Source organism: Halichoerus grypus, chromosome 5 (assembly GCF_964656455.1).
Source record: "Halichoerus grypus chromosome 5, mHalGry1.hap1.1, whole genome shotgun sequence".
Taxonomy (NCBI): domain Eukaryota; kingdom Metazoa; phylum Chordata; class Mammalia; order Carnivora; family Phocidae; genus Halichoerus; species Halichoerus grypus.
The window spans coordinates 96776610-96795454 of NC_135716.1; the positions used below are offsets into that span (position 1 = coordinate 96776610).

Sequence of the window (18845 nt, forward strand, 5' to 3'; positions counted from 1 at the left end):
CAGTCTGTGTTCTTTATTAATAAAGGCAAATGACAAAGTCACGCAATGACAGTGCTGTCCAAGAGATATAGAACACGAGCCATGTGTGTGTGATTTAAATTTTTCTAGTAGCCACATTCAAAAGTAAAAATGAACTGGAGAAATTAATGTTAATAATATATTTTATTTGATCCAACATGTCCAAAATATTGTCATTTTAACCTGGGGCATTTGCACTTGACATGTCAAGTGCTCAAAAGTCCTATGTTGATAGCAACAGTTCTAGAGAATTAAATAGTCCTTGCATAGGTCTGTTAAACAAAGCTTCGCTATGACATTGCAGGAATATACAGTCATCCTTCTGGCCTTACCTAAATTTTGGATAATTTTTCTTAATATATTTAATATCCTAGTATCTACATAGGTCCCTTGGCCCAGTTAGCAGAAGTACAGAAAAGGTGAGTCCAAGCTAGGGCTCTTAAAAAGGTTTGTGCAAGGCAGTCAGGTAAATACCAAGTGCAAACAAATGCTCTTGTAAAGGTGCATCAGGGGCTGTGAGGGCCCTGAGTTCTGCTGGTGGGATGTGCGGATCAGGAAAGACTTCGCAAAAGATGAGTAGTTTTCACAAGGTGGAACAAGTGGGGGTCCCTGTAAGGTAAGGGAAGAGTGTGACCAACGGCAAAGCAGTGCCCAAGTTCAAAGAACACCCCTTTGGGTGTGTGGGGAGGGAGGGGCGGGGACTGAGGCCTGATGGGCCACATGGTCTTGGGCATCTCACCTTTATCTGACAGGGAACCATAGAAGGGTTTTCAGAAACAGAGGGACATGGTCAGACTTGTCTTTTAGGAAGACCCTTCAAGCAGGTGTTGGAATCTTCCAATTCTTTCCCCTCTCATTACCCCTGTGGTGAATGGGGATGAAGTCTGCGTCAAGGTTGGTAGCTAAAAATATTTCCTAGGCACCAAATTACAGATGGGGTGCCCAGACCCAGAGCGAAAAAAGCACTGACAAAGGGGTCAAGGCGGCTTCTGAGGTCAGGACAGAGTTGAGATTCCTTCTGGGATCTGAGGAGGGGTGCAGATGGCTTTTATGGATTAGTGGCTTGGTAGCTGATACCCTGGCAACCTTTGGGGCCAGGTGAGTACAAAGGAAGAGGAATCTCAGCTTGGCATTAACCCAGCCACTGGCCAAGTGAGGCGAGGAAGGGCACAGACTTGGGCTGTGTTTTGGTTTGTTTGTTTGTTTGTTTTTTAAGCTTTATTTATTTATTTGAGAGAGACAGAGAACAGGAGGAGGGGCAGAGGGAAAGAATCTCAAGCAGACTTCCTTCTGAGCGCAGAGCCTGACACGTGGGTCAATCTCAAGACCCTAAGATCATGACCCGAGTGAAATCAAGAGTCGGACGCTCAATTGACTGAGCCATCCAGGCGCCCCCATCTCCATCATCTGGATGGAGATAAGAGCTGGCTTTGGTTTCTCTTGCTCTTTACATCTGAGAAGCTCCAAGTACTTTATGGGCATTCTCAAAGATGCTGGTCTCTCGCCTCGGCGAGAGGCGGGTCACACAAGGGCAAGGAAACTCCTGAATTTTCTGAAACGCCCTCCTTGGTCCCCCAGCTCCTCAATGTCAGAGAAGAGGAAGCTAACTTGTTTTGCTTCTAGTTCTACCTGAAGTGCACAGAACAAGCCGCTTTAAGCCAAGAGCCTGCAGCCCAGGGGAAGGGGAGAGTTCAGGATGGCTCTGCAATCAGTATCTCTCTTGGTGGTGTGTGCAGAGGGGGTGGGGGGCGAGGGGTCTCAAATCAGCTTCCTTACAGCTGATGTGTTTCTAAGTGTTCAGTCTGGGAAGGCAATGGACACTGGGGGCCCATTTCCACTTGGGGTTATATATAATCACCATGTCCTGGACTAACCACCCAGATGAAACAGGAAAATTCTGGTCTAATCTCCTTGGAGATAAGACTTTCCCCTTGCTTGTCGCCATGAATTGATCACCAACAGGGGCTCCGTGGCAATGCCTTCTGATGACAACTGGAGCCCAGAGCAACAGAGGAAACGGAGTCAGAACTTGGGGGAATGGACCCACACCTGCCAGCTCCCAGCCTTCTAAGACTTCCTCTCTTCCATCCTCCACCAGAGCTAAGCCTCCGGCCCCAGCGCCTCCTGGACAGGCTGTGGGATGGCCTGTGTTCTTTCTCTCCAGCTTAGGTCTTCCCCAAAGATCCTCTAGTGGAGTCTACCTGCTCAGTTTGGAAAGGTTCCTTAGTGTTCATCCAGGAAAGAAGAGACAGAGAGGAAGGAAGGAAGTTAAGCTTTATGAAATGTCAGGTACTGGGCTAAGCAGTTGGGACACGGGATCTTATTCGAGCCTTGGGAGAACCTGCTAAGGTGGGCAGTATTACCCCCAACTTGACAAATGCTGCAGCTCAGCAAGGAGCTTGCCAAAGATAGCAGAGCCAGTGGTAAACACAAGGCTAGAGCTCCAGCCCCCGGGGTTCCTGTCCACAGTCAGTCCCAGGGAGAGCTGGGTCGAACTCAGAGAAATCCATGATGGAGCAAAAGCCCCAAAGTGAGGAGGACTGCTCAGGCAGGCTAAAAGGAGCCACCAGGGGCCACCTGGCTCCAGCTATTTTCATAGTCTGTGCTGGCCCAACTTCTAACTTCCAGACTACTCCCCGGGGCATCTGAGGAAAGCTCTGAATCCCTCCTGTGGAATATGACATACAAATGGCTTTGGCTGCAACTTCAGGGGGCTCATGGGCCCTGAGAGTCAGCAAATGGTCTTTGAGACCCAGGAGTCTCCCTAGAAGCCTAGGTGGGAAAGAGAGCCGGGGGTTTGGAAGGGTGGAGGAAGATGGAAAGAGCGCTATGGGGGCGGGGTGGGGCAGGGGTGGGGAGTGGGGAGCGGAGAGGCGGTGCCACTGACGGCCAGGGCAAGGGCCCCGCGACAGAGCCTCAGGTGGGCAACGCACCTCCCGGGGTGAAGTGTGCTGGCATCAAGTGAGGCCACCAAAAGGCATCATGGAGCCCTGGGGGTGCTGAGGGAGGCAGGGTCCCCCAGGCCAGTCCTGGCCCACCCTGGAACTGGGTTTTGTTCTAATAAGGGAAGGTGGTCTCCCATGACACAGCTCAGCGTCCTAAGCCTCCATTTGGAGAGTGGATTAAGATTCCTTCCGCTGAAGCCAGACACGGCCACAGTTACAATAAAAATCCAGAGTGGTCTTGGTCTCCGAGTAACTGAAACCTTCCACTTGCCAAGGATGGGGTGGCGTCAGGCTAACCCAACCAGCAAGGCAGCCTGTTAAAAATAATGCTTACGTAAAGAAAACACCCTCAGAAAAAGAATCCTGAGTAATCTGGGCGGGCTGGAATGAACGCCTCCTGTTCTGACCTACCTCTGAGATGAAATGATCTATTTCTTCCTTGAATTGCTCCCCCAGTTCTGTTCATTCACGTGCTTGCTCAGCAGACACCCAAACAGTGTTTTGGGTTTGCCCAGCTGTTCTATTTCCAGCCTGTTGAGTTCATTTTAGGTCCCACAGTCGGGATTGGTCTCTCCTCCTTCTCCCTCCTCCCCTCCTCCCCTCCTCGAATTTTCTCACTCCTCCCCCCACGCTTCCTCTCCTACTCCTCCATCTTCCACCCTTCCTCTCTGCCCCTCCCTCCTCTTCCTCCCCCTCTCTCCCCCCCCTTCCTCCTCCAGGATCCCTGCTCTCTGCCTCTCCTCTAGTGCTTTCTCCTACCTCCCCGCCCTTTGGCTCCTATGCCCCACAGCTTGCAGGTGTGTGTGGACAGGACTTGGTGAAGAGGGGAGGGGGCACGCCGCTCGAGGGCTTCTCTCTGACATCTCACTGCCCTGGGAAGGCCTACACAGGTATCACTGCTTCTGGGTTACCAAGAGGGAAATGGCCACGCCAGAGGGTCACCTCATGAGCATTCACGTCATAGGGCCCTGCGTCATGCTGGACACTGTCTTCATCCTGTCACCCCCACAGTGAATGGCCCTAGCAAGGATTTCTAGAAAAGGGTTTCTAGTCAGGCCTGCCAAGCCCTACTCCCCCGATTGTTTCTCTAAGTATAAATGGGGGACATGCCCAGAGCACCGTCCGCGTGGCTGAGTCTGGTGGGCTGTTGCGTGCATTCCACCTCTGTGTCCTCCTCCCGGCACAATCTGCTTCACTTCGCGGGCAGGGGGCCAGCGCTCAGAGAGGTTAAGTCATTTACCCGGTGTCACATAGGTCATGAGCAGCAAAGCCTGGGGCGGCCAGAATTCTGGGTGTGGGCAGTTAATCCATGAGAGTGGTGGCGCCAGGGCTGAGGGGGCCTGCTCCATCCTGTGGCTGCGTGTGGCCAGGGGCGTGGGGCCCAGAGCCAGGCAGAATGGGTTCGGGTCAAAATCAGCATGGGAAATCTATCTGTGAGATCTCTGTCAGGCTAATCTCTGTGCCTTGGTTCCTTATCTGTAAAATGGAAGTGATTTGGCCTTTTAGGGCCCTCACCTCCTGGGTTTCTTCTGAGGATTCATCCACACAGAAGGCTTAGAACAATGCGTGGCCTGTTACGCACTCAGTGTGAGCTCTTACTTTTTCCAGAGGCATCAGCTCTTCTCTTCTGGAGGAACATCCCAATCCCTGAGAGAAGGTCGGAGGAATGATAACCTTTCACCTCAGGTAGTGCTCTAGGGGTTCCAGAAGACCCATCTACCCACTTCCTCATTTAACCTTCATACCTCCCTTGGATGAGGGCAGGGAAGGTTTAATTCCCATTTCACAGATGTGGAAACTGAAGCCAAGCAATGGCACGGGGCTGGCCTGGGCTCTTGTGGGAACAACAGTCTCCAGTCTCTCTCTCTATGGCCCCCTCGTGCAGCAGGGATTTTACCCACGTTGGCACTCAGAGAGTCGGAGAGGGCAGGAGGCTCCTAAAAGAACACTCTCATGAAGACTGAGCCTGTGGAAGATGGAGAAGAGAGGAACCCAGGACATAAGCTCATAGGCTTCCCAGGTAGACTCCAGTGATAACCAGTCCAAAGCCATTAAGACCAGGAGAGAAACGCCCAGGTGGTCAGAGCCTGGGAAGTGGAGGGGAGTTGGGGGCTGTGGTTGGGGGCTCTGATGGCAGGAGGGGAGACTTGGCTGGCACACTGTCATGGGGTGGTAGAGGGAGAGGCCCAGCATCCCAGGGAATGGTTCTGGACAAATTCTGAGACCAGACATGGGCTAGAATGACACGTGCACATAACAGAAGTCAGCAGTGAGCAACTAGCTCATTCCCTGTCTGCTCATTCATTCATCACTGAGCTCCTGAGCACAGAGCAGGGGCTGGAGATAAGAGCGCTAATAAGAGAAGCACCCATAAATGAGTCAACAAGCGATAAGCTATCCCTGTGCTAAGTACTATAATGGCGGGGGGAAGGTGTACAAGGTACTGTGAGAGTGTAAAGGGAGAGTCCAGGAAGGGCTCTTGGAGGAGGTGACAGTTGAGTGGGCCTTGAGGCCTTGGATGAATAAGTATTTGCCAGGCAGAGGACTCAACACTGGAATATGGAAAGGGGATAAAAAGGAGAGAAAGGCTCTTCTAGACAGAGGCAGCTCCTACTGCATATCACTTCTGATTCCCCTTTTGCGCTCCATTTTCTCTTTTATTAGTCAAAGCGAAGCCAGAATTCCTTGTAGAACCTTGGCCTCTAATTTGATTCACACAAGGAACTCCTGCTTTCTCCTCTGATCAAACAAACAAAAAACTACCCTGCTTGGAGCTCTCTGATGTCAGGACTTCCTACAACAGAGAAGGAGGCTCTTTCTTACTCCGTAAGTTGAGAGGAGGTCTAGTAATCCTGTGTCCTGGGAAATAAAATATGCGTGGACCCTAATTTATACTAGAGTGTGGATGACTGGCACAAGATACTTTTCATAGATGCGTGGATTAGACCATGAAGAGAGGGTGAAGAGAACAGAAGGGCCCTGGAAATGTGTGGGTGTTTGAGATGCAGTAAGGGGGTGGCATTTAGTTAGGGTAGAGAAAAACCCAGGAAGAGAGATGGAGGATTCTAGAAACCAATTTTCCGGTTCTGTCCAGGGAAATCAGCTAGTCACAGTCCGGCACACTGAGGTCCTGAGGGAGAGTGGTACCACTGGGGCCTTCTTACACACACCCTACCCACTTCATCCTACCCCCAGACTCCCTGGGGGCTGGTTGCCACCTCTAGGGGTGTCCTGAGAGAAATGAGGTGCCTAATCGATCTGCCAGGAGTACAGTGTTGTCCCTCAGGGGAGGAGGCGGTCCTGAGGCATGAGGCTGGATGCAGCTGGGGTATTGGGAAGGCGGCTAGTTCTGACTCCTGTTCCTTGGTGCTGTGGCCCCTAGTGCACTGGGAGGGTGGCACAGACGGGCCCCCAGGTTGGCCGTCTAGTGGCCGAGGAAGGGCGAGCCTCCTGGGGCAGCTTCTCCGTGCTGAGAGTGGTGGCGGCGGCAAAGCTCTCTCTCCATAGCAACTAGGCAGCCGCCACCCCAGGGAGGGCCACCATGGCAACAGCTAGTCCAGACACAGCTCCTTGGGGCCTCCTGGGCCTCCTGGGCTCACCCCTGGTCTTCCCAACGGGCGGCTGGCCGGGCCTGGGCCAGGCAGGACACCTCCTCTCTGACCCCTCTTGGGTGAGGGCTGAGGGCATGGAGAAAAGTCTGTTTTTGTGTGATTCCCTTGTTTGTAGGATTTGAACATTTGATCACTGATACTGAATTTGAAGTAATTGTCCTTGGAACTGGGGCCTAAAGGGAAGAAGCGGGGGAGAGGTGTGAGGGGGTCTCTAGGGGCATAAGGAATGGAGTTGCCCCCGAGTTAAGGAATCCCAGGCTCTGGTCCCTAGAGGTCCCCTCAGGGGTAGTTACACCCCAGTGGCCCCAGGCTCTTGAGCTGAAGGCTCAGGATGCCCCTGGAGGACCCCCTTCGTCCCACCCGGAGGCCTGAGCTGGACCGGAGGCTCAGAGTTCCAGAAAGAGTGCGTGCGGGGGAGGGGGACTGGCTTGAGGGCCACGCTGGGCCAGGCAACACGTGTTCTTTCCCTCACCCTAACCCCTGTCCCTGCCAGCCTTGTCTTTCCCCTCTTCATCACGCCTTCATCCCTCCCACCTCCATCACGGCCTTCCTTCACTCCCACGTCCCAGGGGGAGCACCTACCATGCAGGACAGGGCCCCGAGGGGAGCCAAGGTGAATCAGCTCCCTCAGGTAGCTTGCGGTGGGGGAGGGGGCCGGCACAAGTTCCCCAAACGGTAGGTGGAAGCCAAGTTCCAGAAGGAAGAGCAGGAAGAGCTCCGAGAGCTCTCCTCTCAGCCTCCCTCTCTCGCAGCCCTTCTCATTATTCTGACAGTTTCTCAGGCAGGAAATGCATAATGTAAAGAGAAGAGCTTTCACGTTCCTCCCCAAGGACTCCCAGGAATGCCCTAGAAGTGAGGTGCAGAAGCCAGCTGGAGACAGCTTGGAGGAAAAGGAGCGGATGTAGTTCGGTGGCTGCTCATGGCGTGGCCAGGTCTGCCTGTTCATTCATTCACACAGTATTTATGGAGACCCTTGCACTGTGCTGGGCCCCAGGTACTTACAGGGAGGTGGGCAAGAGACAAATAGGTTGTTCCAAAGCGTGCTAAGCCCCTGGGAGAAAATGAGCCAGCTGCAGTGGTAGGAGACAGCACGGGGCACTGGAGAGGGCCACCAAGAAGTGACAGTTAAAGCCAGAGCAGAGGGATGAGAACTCAGCTGGGCAAAGGAGTCCGGTGAGGTGAGCACAGTGTTCCACTAAAGCTGGAAGAGACGGTGTGTGTAAGAAAAGCTCAGTGGCTGAGAGGAGAGAGGCCTGGGTGACAGGGCAGAGGCAGGGAGGGGCTTGACGAGCCGCAGGCCCTTGAGGGCCCCCCTTAACGTTGACAGAGTTCGGATTTTATTCAGATGCAGTGGGAATCCCTGCATCTGGGCTGTCAGGGCCCCAGGAGGCTGTAGGGGTGGGTGCGGGCTACACGGAGGGTTTAAGCCCGGGTGACGGGATCCTAGTGTTCATTTTAAGAAGCGCTATCTGGCTGCTGGGAGGAGACGGGCTTGTAGAAAGGCAGATGGGAGCCAGGGAGGAAGAGTGAGAGGTGGAGGGCTTGCGAGGTGTATTTCAGAGCTAGGAATGACAGGACTGTAATGGGTTGGAATGAGCATGGGAGAGATCATTACATAGCTTTGTAATCTACTCATCTTTTGGCCTGTCTCCCCCATGACATTGGAATGTAAGCTCCCTGAGGGCAGGGATCCTGCTAGCCTGGTTCACTGTCAGTGCCCCAGGATGCAGTAAGGGCCTTTGGTAAAGATTTAATGTGTGGTGAGTGAGTGAGTGAGTGAGTGAGTGAGTGAATTAAGGTATGAGAGGGAGGGGTTAATGACGACACCCCGGTTTCTGGCTCAGCCTCGGGGTGGATGGTGGTAGCACACGGAGGAGGGGAGGGCCGTGAACTCAGAGCCCAGCGTCAGGGCGGGGGCTGGGTCATGAGCAGGTGCCTGGGAGGGCCCGAGCGGGCAAGGTGAGTGGGTGTGGAGAGCAGGAAGGAGAGGGGCTGTGCGCTCTGGCCACTGATGTACACCCAACCTGGAAAGCAGGGCCGGGAAGAGAGAAAAAGCTCACTATGTGTTTGTCGAATGAATGAATGGAGTTGAGAGGAGAGTTCTGGGCCGGACCTACAAACTTGGCTGTTACCAGGTCCTAGAAGGTGTTTCAGACTGTAGGCATGGACAAGATCACCTAGGGGAGAGTGTGTAGAGAGAGAAAGGAAGGGACCTCCTCTGGCCACCCCCTCTCCCCACACCAGGAATTGTTGATGGAGGGAAGCAGGGACTCTAACTCAGCAAAAAGCAGAGCGCTGCAGTTTGGGGAGACTCTTAGGGAATAGCCCTAAAGGCAGGTAATGTTGGTGACCGGGAGTGAGGGGAGGGGGAGGGGTGCAGGCTGGTCCCTCAGCCCTGTGAGAAAAGGAGAAGCTTCCACCACCAACAGCAGAAGGCCTCTGACCCCTCTGACCTGGAGCCACGACAGCTCTCCTTCTGGTTCCCTCTCCTCAGCCCGTGATGCTATGGCCAGGCCCAGCTGAGGTTCCCCAGGAGAGAGCAGGGTCCCAGCCTCCCTGGCAGCCCTTGTGGCCCTTAGAGCAACACACGCTGTCCGGGGCTTAGGTGTGGTGACCACAACGCCACGTGACTGGGCCAGCTCTTGGGCCACCTGTTGTGTTGATCCCACAAAGGCCCGGAGCCTGGCAAGGAAGGCAGGTGGTCAAGGTGAGAAGGCTGTCAGGGCCCCGGGAGGCTGTAGGGACAGGTGCCGGCTACACATCATCAACCCAAGCCTGGGGTATCAACCGAGTCATCGGCCCAGATGCACCGCGAATGCCAGTCTCTGCCCTGGCATACAACCCATGGCTGGCTGGAAAGAGGCAGACTAGCAGGGAGTTCCCCTCCAGAGTAAAGGACTTGGAGGAAAATCATGCTGGGAGAGGAGTTTATCCAGGTCCTGTTAGGAAGACCTGGGCTCCGGACCTGCCTGCACCCCTAAGGGTTGCGTGATGCCACCCCCAAGCCTCCAGGCAGAATGTGTGAGAACTGGGAGAGGTCTTCTAATTCAACCTTCCACGCCCAGCAGAAATTCTTCCCACGAACCCTGGCACATGACCACCCAGTGGTTCTCCAGACATTTCCAGGGATGGGAACCTCATGCCCACAGGGCGGCCATTCCTATTCGGCAGTTGTTAGAAAGCTTCTCTCTTTCCCAAGGCCTGGAAGGACCAAGACAGATGTTAACAGTGTCACCTCCCAAGGAGGAGCATAGGACTACGGGAGGGTGACGGGGCCTTCCTTCCCTGTTGCTTTGGTATGGGATGCTTTCAATACCGTGTGTGAAATTTGTAATAGCAAGGAAAACAAGAAGTCAGGTTCTTCTTTATTTGACCCCGATCTGTCCTCCTGACATTTCCACCTATTGGTCCCAGGTCTGCTCTCTGGGATCAGAAAATCAGCTAAACCCGCTTCTCCTTGGATGCCCATCAAATACTTTAGATGGGGATCCCGTTTCTTCTCTAGGCTGAGCCAGTCCTGCTGTAACTTGGTCTCCAGACTGGACCCCATCCCAGTCAGCCCCTTCTGAGCCTCAGACAGTAAAACTCAGTGGGTTGCAGAGGAAGGAACCAATAATTCTGAGTTGGGTGTTATGCTAATTAATTAATGATGTCCTCTTTTATGTGTGTGTGCGTCGGGGTGGGGGGCAGGCACCACCAGATCACTCACTTCCTCAATCCTCGGTTATCTGTAAAAAGGGAAAACAATACCTTTGCTATCAGAATCAACTGAGATGAAAGAAATGAAAAACATTAAAAGCACAAATCCCTACCCTTTCGGTTCCGACTTAGAAGCCCCATTCCGTTTAAAAAGCAGCGAAGCCTTGGACTCATGGAGCCAAACGGCTTGGGTTCGAATCCCAGCTCTGCCACTCATCGGCTGTGTGACCTTGGAGAAATGAACCCCACATGGCTCTACTGTAGTTTTCTCCGTGAAACAAGGAGAATGAGAACACCAATCCCTGAATGCGTTTCTAAGAGCATAGGATGTATCGCCCAGCCTTCGTGGTAGCTGTCCACTCCGCCTTCTCCCCAAGAAGAGAAGGGCTTTACCGAAATGAGGCTAATTCGTAGCACTTACTCGGAAGGCGAGGCCATAAACCGAACTGGGGTGGGCTATTGGGGTGAGTCACTCCACAACACTCCCCCTGCCCCCCAATATCTGGAGGCAAGGATTCTGTGCTGGGCACTGCGCCCAGGGCTTTAGAGGTGTGTTCACTGAGCTCTGCCAACAGCTCTGTGAGGTGGGTGCTATCCTCACTCCCATTCGACAGAGGAGGAAACAAAGGTTCACAGGGGTTAAGTAACTCGCCTCGGGTCACACAACTAGGAAGTCATGGAGCCGGGACTCTAGCTGAGTCTGTCTGACTCCCAACGTCGGTGTTGGACACCGGTGTCCTGTTCTCCTAACCAGCCCCCTAGTTTGGGCTCCTGCTTTTTGAGGAAGCCACGGCCTTTCTTCCCTGACCGCACTGTCCACTGTTTCTGTGAGGTGAGGCGGAGGGGTGGTCTGTTCTCTCACTGAGCTCTCTGCCCCTGCGCGCCGCCCCTCTCCCCTCCAGAAGTCTGTCATCAGACTGTCACCAGGGACCCCAGCTGCATCTCCTTGGGTCCCCTCAGGGCCATCCTGGCATGGTACCCCTGGGCTGTTTGCTGGTTCTTGGCCCCTGACCGTGAAATGGTTCCACACTCATCTACAAAAGAACAAAACGAGAAAACAGCCATTTTGGACGTGGGCCCTGCTGCGTAATATCATTACCCCGAGCCAGCAGAGCATCCCGTCCCATTATCGCCCGGCCAGGCTTCTCTGAGGCAAGCCTGGCTGCAAATGGCTTTCTCCGGGCTGGGGGGGCGGGGGGAGGGGCGGCCCACAGCCCCTACTTGCCCTCCACTGCCGGAGGAGATCTTATCTTTAATTGACAACTGGCTGCCTGCCATTGCTTTGCCTCAGCTGTCTCCAGCTCCAAGCCCGATTTTCTCTTACGCTTTCTGGAGCAGGCTTCCCCTCACTTCTTCTGTCCCCCTCGGCTCTGCCTCCCTCACCCCCTGCCCCCCTGTGTGCTCTTGTCCTTTCTTGGTGGGACGGACACAGAGGAGAGCTCGGAAGTCTGTGGACAAAAGCCTGAGGGCTACGGCAGGGGTGAGGAGAGACTAACACTTGCTGGGCATCCACCGTGTGTCATACGCGCACCTAGGGCCCTGGGCCAGGTCTGTACACTCACTGTGTCTGAAATCGGGGCTGTTGTGATCCCCGTTCTCCAGGCAGGGAAATGGAGGCTCGGTGAGCTGCCCCCAAGTCACCCAGCTAGCACGTGGCAAGCTTTGAATCCAGACTTTGAACTGAGGCCCTAGGACTCTCGCTTATGCCTGGGCAGACGTGGCTGCATGGTTTCCGGAGCCCAGTGCAAAATGAACACTCAGAGCCCCTTCTTCCATGATTTCCAGATGGTGACAGCTGAGCATGAAGCCGCACGCCTGGGAGCCAGCCCTGCATGTGCCCCCACGTGAGTGAGCGGGGAAAGCCCAGTGAGGGGCCGTGTGTCACCATCACGTACCACGACCCCCATCCTCTCTGGGCCCAGGATTCGGTTATTCCCTGTCCCTCGGTGGTCCTGGATGTGCCACCACTCCCTTGTCGGCAGTTCATCAGCCACCCAGTCGTCGCGGTGACTGGGGCATCCCCAGGGCCTTGGCCCACATAGAACTGGCACAATTGCAGGGAGGAGGCCCCCCGCAGAAACAAGCAGGAATACAGGGGAACTCCTTCCGAACACCTCTGTCCTTCCGCACCACAGTGGGGCTTAAGGGGGCAGCAGCAGAGACCAGAACACTGCCTGGGAGCTGGGGGGTCCTGGGTTTTCCTTTCCCGACCCCAGGCAATCCTTTCTCCTCTCTGAGCATTCGTGTCTAGCTCTGAATGCAGGGGTGGCTAGGTATCGATGATTCCTGGGGCGGGGGACAGGGCTATGATAGGAGTGTGCTGCATTTCTCCGGTGCTGCGGTGGAAGCCCGGGGACGTCCCCACAGACACAGAGCCAGAAAGGAGAGGCGGAGGCAGTCACTCGTGGCAGGAGCAGCAGGATGCTCCAGATGTCTTTATTGGGGCTCGAGCACAGCATGACAGTGGAAGGCATGCAGACAGGGCGGCAGGGCCCAGCCTAGGCATGCCTCAGACACACACACACACACACACACACACACACACACACACACACACACGAGGGGACAGCTTTAGAAAAGGACTGACCAACACTAGGGAGGGACAGGGTGGGGGAGTGGGGAGGGAGGGCCGCGGGAGGGGCAGAGGCCAAGGTCGAAGGGGTCACCTGGCCTCTGCTATTGCACGGTCCTCTGGCCACCGGCCAGGAAGTACAGTATTGCAACTGGTCTCCGCTCGCCCGAGGCTTCCCCTTCTCAGACCCCTGAGCCGGATGGGCGGACAGACCCCTTCCCTGCCCGTCTGCCCAGCAGCATCTTTGAAAACAAACGGACAAAGGAGACAGAACAAAACCCCCCAAATAAAAAAAGACAAAACGCTCCCCCCTCAGTCCAGGACAGAGGTAAGGTGGAGGAAGGAGTGGGAGAAGCTGCAGAGGAGCCCCTTGGAAGTCCCCCAAAACTGGGGCGAGGGTGGGAGGTAGAACCCCAATCTGGGGTGGGGTGGGGCTTGTGGAGCAGTGACCCTGGGGGGCAAGCGGGCCTTCCACAGACCACTGGCCACAGGGGAAACAACCCCAAGAGGGCAAGTCTAGCCTGGGATCCCCCAGTGGGACTGGCCGTTCCCAGATGCTCTTTTCCTGGGACATTCCACATACGTGTTCAGCAGAAACAAGGAGTCAGTGAAGGGGAAAGGGGATGGGGCTGGGGGGGGCCTAGGGGTGGGGCCCGGGCTTGGGGAGACACAGCCTAACAAAGAAGACAGACCACCAATAGCACGTGCACTACACACAAGAGTATAGTATGTATGAATATAGATACTATATGTGCATATATATCTCTTCAATGTACAACAGAACAGAACATCGGACCCAGATGGCTCTGGGCCCGGAGGGTCACATGGGAGGTTTTCCGTCAGTCCTGTGCAAATAAGGATCTCTGAGTCTTTCCCAGTGAAAGATTCTTGCCAGGGTTCCAGAGTTTCCCTAAGCCTTTGGCTTTCTGTCTGTCTGCCTGCCTCTCTCACGTTGGTGCCGCTTAAGAGAGGGTGAGGACTTCAGCCTGGGCATAGCTGGGCGAGAGGGCGTCTTGGCAGGTCTCTGTGTTTAAAGAGCACAGGTGTGAGACACTGGGACGCACGCTTTCGGCTCAACATTGCCTTCTGGGGGGGCAAGGAGTTCAGCAAAAGAAAGGGAGAAACAAAGAATGAGACGTTAGAAGGAAGCCAGCTGCGGACCCACAGCCTGTGGGCTAAGGACTAGGCCAGGAGCAGAGCTGGAAGGCATGGGGACCCAGGGAAAAGAGGCCAGGAAGCGCAAGGATGGGTCAGGGAATGGGGGGAGCCCCTCCTGCAGCCCCTAGCTGCCTACCCAGAGCTAGGCCAAGTGACTCCTAGGTCATGTTACAGCTTTATCTCCATACCTGCTCAGGTAATAAGCTCCAGGAATCCCTAGCCCTCAGGTCTTCGTAACTCCAGTGCAGTGGGTGGAGGGACCACAACCCTGAAGCCTGGCATGGACGCAGTGGGGGAGGTTCCTGGTGTGGCCTGTGGTCCAACCTGGGCTCCCTTCCCCCACATAGCTCCACCCGCCATCACTAGCTGGGGCTATCCCACTGTCCCAGGCGGGCTAGTGAAGAAGGCTCCTGAGTGTGCTGCCTTGTGTGCCCAGCCCCCCTTCCTCAATCTGGCGGGAACAGAGTTGGAACAGCTGGAGGGTAGATACTGAAGGGGAAGGTCAGGGAGGACCCATGTATCCATCTCAGGAGACAAAGCCAGAAAAGAGCATCTTACTGAGTGAGCCCTTCTCGGCATCCCATCCTCAGCCTGGAATGTCAGTGGCGTGGGCTTTCCCTTCTCCCACCTTCCCAGTGGGGGCACAGGAAGGGCAGGGAAGGAGGCTGCTGTGAGGGGCAGGCATTTCACGGTGATACGCTGGCCAGGGCAGAGGAGGCCCTCCTCTCCCAGGGGGCTCTGGGAAAGGGTGACTCCCGGGCCTACGCTGAACAGACGTCTTCCCCCCTGGTTCCAGCTCATAGCTCCTCCCAGAAGCCCTGGGGGTTGAGAAATGGCCTCTATGGCTGTTAACAGTAAGTAAGGTTAACAGCTCCTATCTGGGGAGCTTCCCTGCTCTGCTGGGAGGGAGTGGGCCCCAGCCGTGGGGGAAAGGTTTCTCTGAGACAAAGTAATGGGTACAGGTCCAAGTCCACGTGCAACATAAAGCAAACTGTGCTCTCAGATTATAGGTGGAAGAGAGAGTCTCCCCCTGAGGTGCGAGGCCCCAGGTCTGGATAAGCTGAGGCCCGTGCAGGCAGCCGCCTCCCTAGGCAGGGCCCTGGGAAGCCCAGTCCTGAGAGGTAGCTGGGGCGGACAGCCTCCTCAGCTGTCCTGTTAGCTAGGTCCTGTGTTTCCCCTACAGAAGCCAGAGAGCCAGTGGGGGAACAGGCAGGAGCCCATCTCCCAAGGCATGAGGGGCTCCAGCCTGGCACTCCCGCATCATGTCGCCCAGGGACAGCTGTACCCAACAGAGGGGTGCCATGAGCATGCCCATCCCTGTGGGAGGGAAGAGAGGGAAGGAGGAGGTGGGTGCCGTGGAAACTTGGACTCCTGACAACTTGAGGGCCGCCACAGAAATAGCCGCCTCAGCTCCCTGAGCCAGGGAGGCAAGCCCGAGCACAGAGAGCTGTGGTGTCCGCGCTAAACCGGACACCTAGCTCATCACGTCCCTGCCGGGGTCAGGACCCCGGTGCCAGGGAGCCCTGTGGGGACAGGACTGAATCTGTCCTTACCAAGGAGCAGCAGCTGGGCTCCCAGGGCCAGCTGTGAGAGGGCACCTAGAGTCTCCATCCTGCTCCACAGGGCTTCCCTGTCTGTCACTTGAAGGGGCCTGTCCCCTCTTGAAGGGTGGTCACATGGATGCCCCTTTATTTTCTCACCTCTTAGGGGGACATTTCATTCTGAGAGCAAGCAGGAGACAGGCCCCATGACCACAGCAGGGCTGGGGTATCCCAGGGCCCACTGTGGACAGACTTCTCTGGAAGGCACATTCCTGTGTCTGCCCCAGGCTGAAGACAGAGGGCACCGAAAGGGGGGTGCTCCTGGCACAGGCTTTTCACAACACCCAACCCTCATGAAATGATCTGACCTTTCTGCCCAGTTCACCATTCGGCGTGGCCTCCAGACTCCCCGGCCTCCTGCTGAGTCCCTGAATGCTGTCTTGCCCTTCCTATCTTTGCCCACCCTGGAAGGAGCAGATATGGACCTTAGTCATTCCCTCTCCAAAGTTGCATAATCTGACTCTAAAAATTGCCAGGCGCACAGCTCCACTGTCAGGTCTAATTCCCATCAGGTAAAACAGGAAATGTCTTGGCTGAGGCCTTCGGCGTTTCTGGGGCCGAGGGGGCCTGGAGATCCTCCCCTGGTTCGCTGCTGGAGAGGGGCCACCTGCAGCCTGGCCCAGCCCAGCCCTGCCCCGCCTGGGAGTGGCCGGGTGCCTGCGCAGGAGCAGGAGGGGGCGGGATGGCTTCTGTCCCCACACTTCCCCTCGGCTGCCCCTGCCCAGGGTGCGCCCCTGCTCCCTCAATGACTCACAAACCTGTTGTGCTCCCGGGCTCGTTAGGTAAATGAATACACTTAATTATAGAAATTAGATGAGTCTCCGGTTCTGGCAGCAATCCAGAGCGCAGAGGCTGGGTGGGAGCGGCAGGTGACTCAGGCAGGGCTGGGAGTCTGAGGCAGCAGGAGAAGGAGGGAAGAAAAACTCGTGGAAGCAGAGAGAGCAGCTCGGGAGAGATACGGCTGCTGGGCGCAGATGGGATGCCGGGCTCTGCTGTCACCGGATGTCACTCCCAAGAGGAGGGCATTCCCGTGCCTAGGCAGCCAATCGTGGGGCCCTAGGGACCCCACCTGCACGCCAGACCAGAGCTGGAGACCATCAGGCCTCCTCTCCCAGGGGGGCACCGCTCCCCTGACCAGTTAGCTCCCTGCGCACCAGCAGAGATCGGGGTGCCCCATGGGACGGCCTTATTCTTTGCTGGTCTGGGTGTGGGATGGACAGACAGACAGACAGAGATACTCAGTCGCAGGCTGGTTACTGACTAAAGGCCACGAGGAATGGAAATGCATTTGCCATGAAGAAGGTGGGACCCTGAGGGGAGGCAAGGCCCAGAGGCACAGGTCCTAGGGGTGCCGGCAGCTCCGGCTCAGGACAGGGAGGCGGGGGATCGGTGCGAGAGGAGCCCTGGGAGCGATCTCCCCCTTGCTCTCAGGCTCCAGAGCTGAACGTTCTGGGGAGCTGGGTGCTGTGGAGGAGAGGCTCGGGGGCCTGGGTTCCTCTGCCTCCTGCCCGGCTCCCTCAGGCCTCCGGAGGAATGAGGGCTGGAGGGCATGTGAGCGCAGTGTGCGCCCAGAGGTGGGGAGAGCCGAGGGCGCAGCTAAGGGGCCGGGGGCCCAGGGAGGGGACTGGTGAGAGGGCGGAAGGGGTGGGAGAGCAGGAGCTTTCCTGGAGGGTAGGGTGAGCTGTATCTCGATGCCAGTGGAGACAGCCCCAGACTGGTTCCTCCTGCTCCAGCTATGTTGTTTAGACTCCGGGATTTTGCACAGCCTTGGTGAAGAAAAGGCACATGGGTCAGAGGGGCATGGCTCCTCGTCTGAGCAGCTCCGTGGGATCCATGCTCCAGGGGGACCCTGCGGGGCAGGTGGCCCCTTGCTGGTTGAGGGGTCTGGCCCACCCGGAGAAGGCTCCCTGACTCTCCCTGGCTTCCAGGTCACCTAGGCTCAGAGGACAGACCTCAGGGACCCACAGCTGATCTTTGCCCTGTCACTGTCCCCAGGTAAGTTTCCACCAGCCACACAAAGACCCCATAGCCTCCAGCAGACTTCTTCTCAATCCTAAGCAGCCCTGATTAGCACTGGTCCCCGTCCTCCCAGGAAGTTCACACTCTGACACTCGGGCAGCCGGAGGCTAACCATGGCGTCTGTGCCCAGGGCTGAAGGAGCCCCGGGCTCCCCGCTCCAGGTCCTACACGGAGCCCGAGTGCAGAGAAGGGAGGCATGGTCTGGCACGGGGAAAGTTGCCGCGTGCTTACTGGGAGTTTGGCGATGCTAATTGCCACGCTTGCTTAGCAGGGCCTGTTTCCCAGCAACCCACCTGTTCCTTCTCGAAGGTCACTCTAATTGGCTGAGCTACATGCTTGTTGCCAAGAAGCAGTGTGGAGGCATCTTGAAAATAAAACAGCCGGGCCACACAAGCACCCAGAGGGATCTGGCGCTGTGTGCAATCCAGACTCTCCGGCCCATGCACGCACACGTGCAACCCCTGCCCTGGGTGTGACCCAGTCCCCAGGACCTCACGGTCCCTCCTGACTTGCACCCTCGCACCTCTTCCACGCTACCACTGAGCCCCTGCCAATACCGGCGTGAAAACTGGGGTGCTCGGCACTCTGCTCAAGTCCTACATGGGAGGTGGGGTCCCCCCTGCCCCACATCCTGGGCCGTCACTTAGCGTGCTCCAGCCAAAGCAGGTCTCTGGGGCTAAACCATGACAGAGTAGAAGCCTCCGCATGTTTGTGATGGGGGGCAGGAGGGACCGGCACATCCAGAGCCCAAGGATTGGGGCACGCAGAGGATGGGGTGACCAGAGGGACACAGGAGATGGTGTGAGCGTTCTGAGGACCTTCCATCTGCAGCCCTGTAGCTGGGGCCTCTGGGCCATCTCCTTCCAGCTGCCAGATGGCTGCCCTCGCTGCTGCCACCCAGCAGGACATATGTCCAGCAGAGCGGGACACACACCTCTCAGGGCCTGGTTAGGGTCAGGGTGCCCTGGGGATCCCATGGGAACAGGGGCTGGGAAGGTGCCCCGCAGGCTGCATGGGATGGGCGGGCCAGCGGACATCCTTGGGGGGACAGAGGCATCACAGGCTAATCTTGTAGCAGCCACGGCCCCACCTCACTCAACCCAGACTTGGCCTGGGGTTTGGGCATAGTGAGAAGTTTGGCAGGGGTCGCGGGGAGGCAAATTTGGCTAAAAGAGGGCAGGTTAAGAAGTGGCCTGAGAACCCAGGGACAAGCTTTTTTGCA

General features: G+C 56.3%; 1 protein-coding gene across 4 annotated transcripts in view; it reads right to left on the reverse strand.

Annotated features, from left to right (window-relative positions):
• Positions 1 to 202: 202 nt before the first annotated feature.
• Positions 203 to 18845, reverse strand: part of KCNC4 (potassium voltage-gated channel subfamily C member 4) — a 35242-nt gene continuing 16599 nt past the window's right edge. The window contains exon 4 of one of the 4 annotated variants that reach the window (XM_036076427.2): positions 203 to 627. In XM_036076427.2, coding sequence (XP_035932320.1) covers positions 602 to 627 — 26 coding nt within the window. In that variant the 3' untranslated portion in view covers positions 203 to 601. Of the gene's footprint in view, positions 628 to 12675; positions 17371 to 18845 lie in introns of those variants that run through there. The other 3 variants (XM_036076426.2, XM_036076424.2, XM_036076422.2) reach the window with 3 other exon arrangements.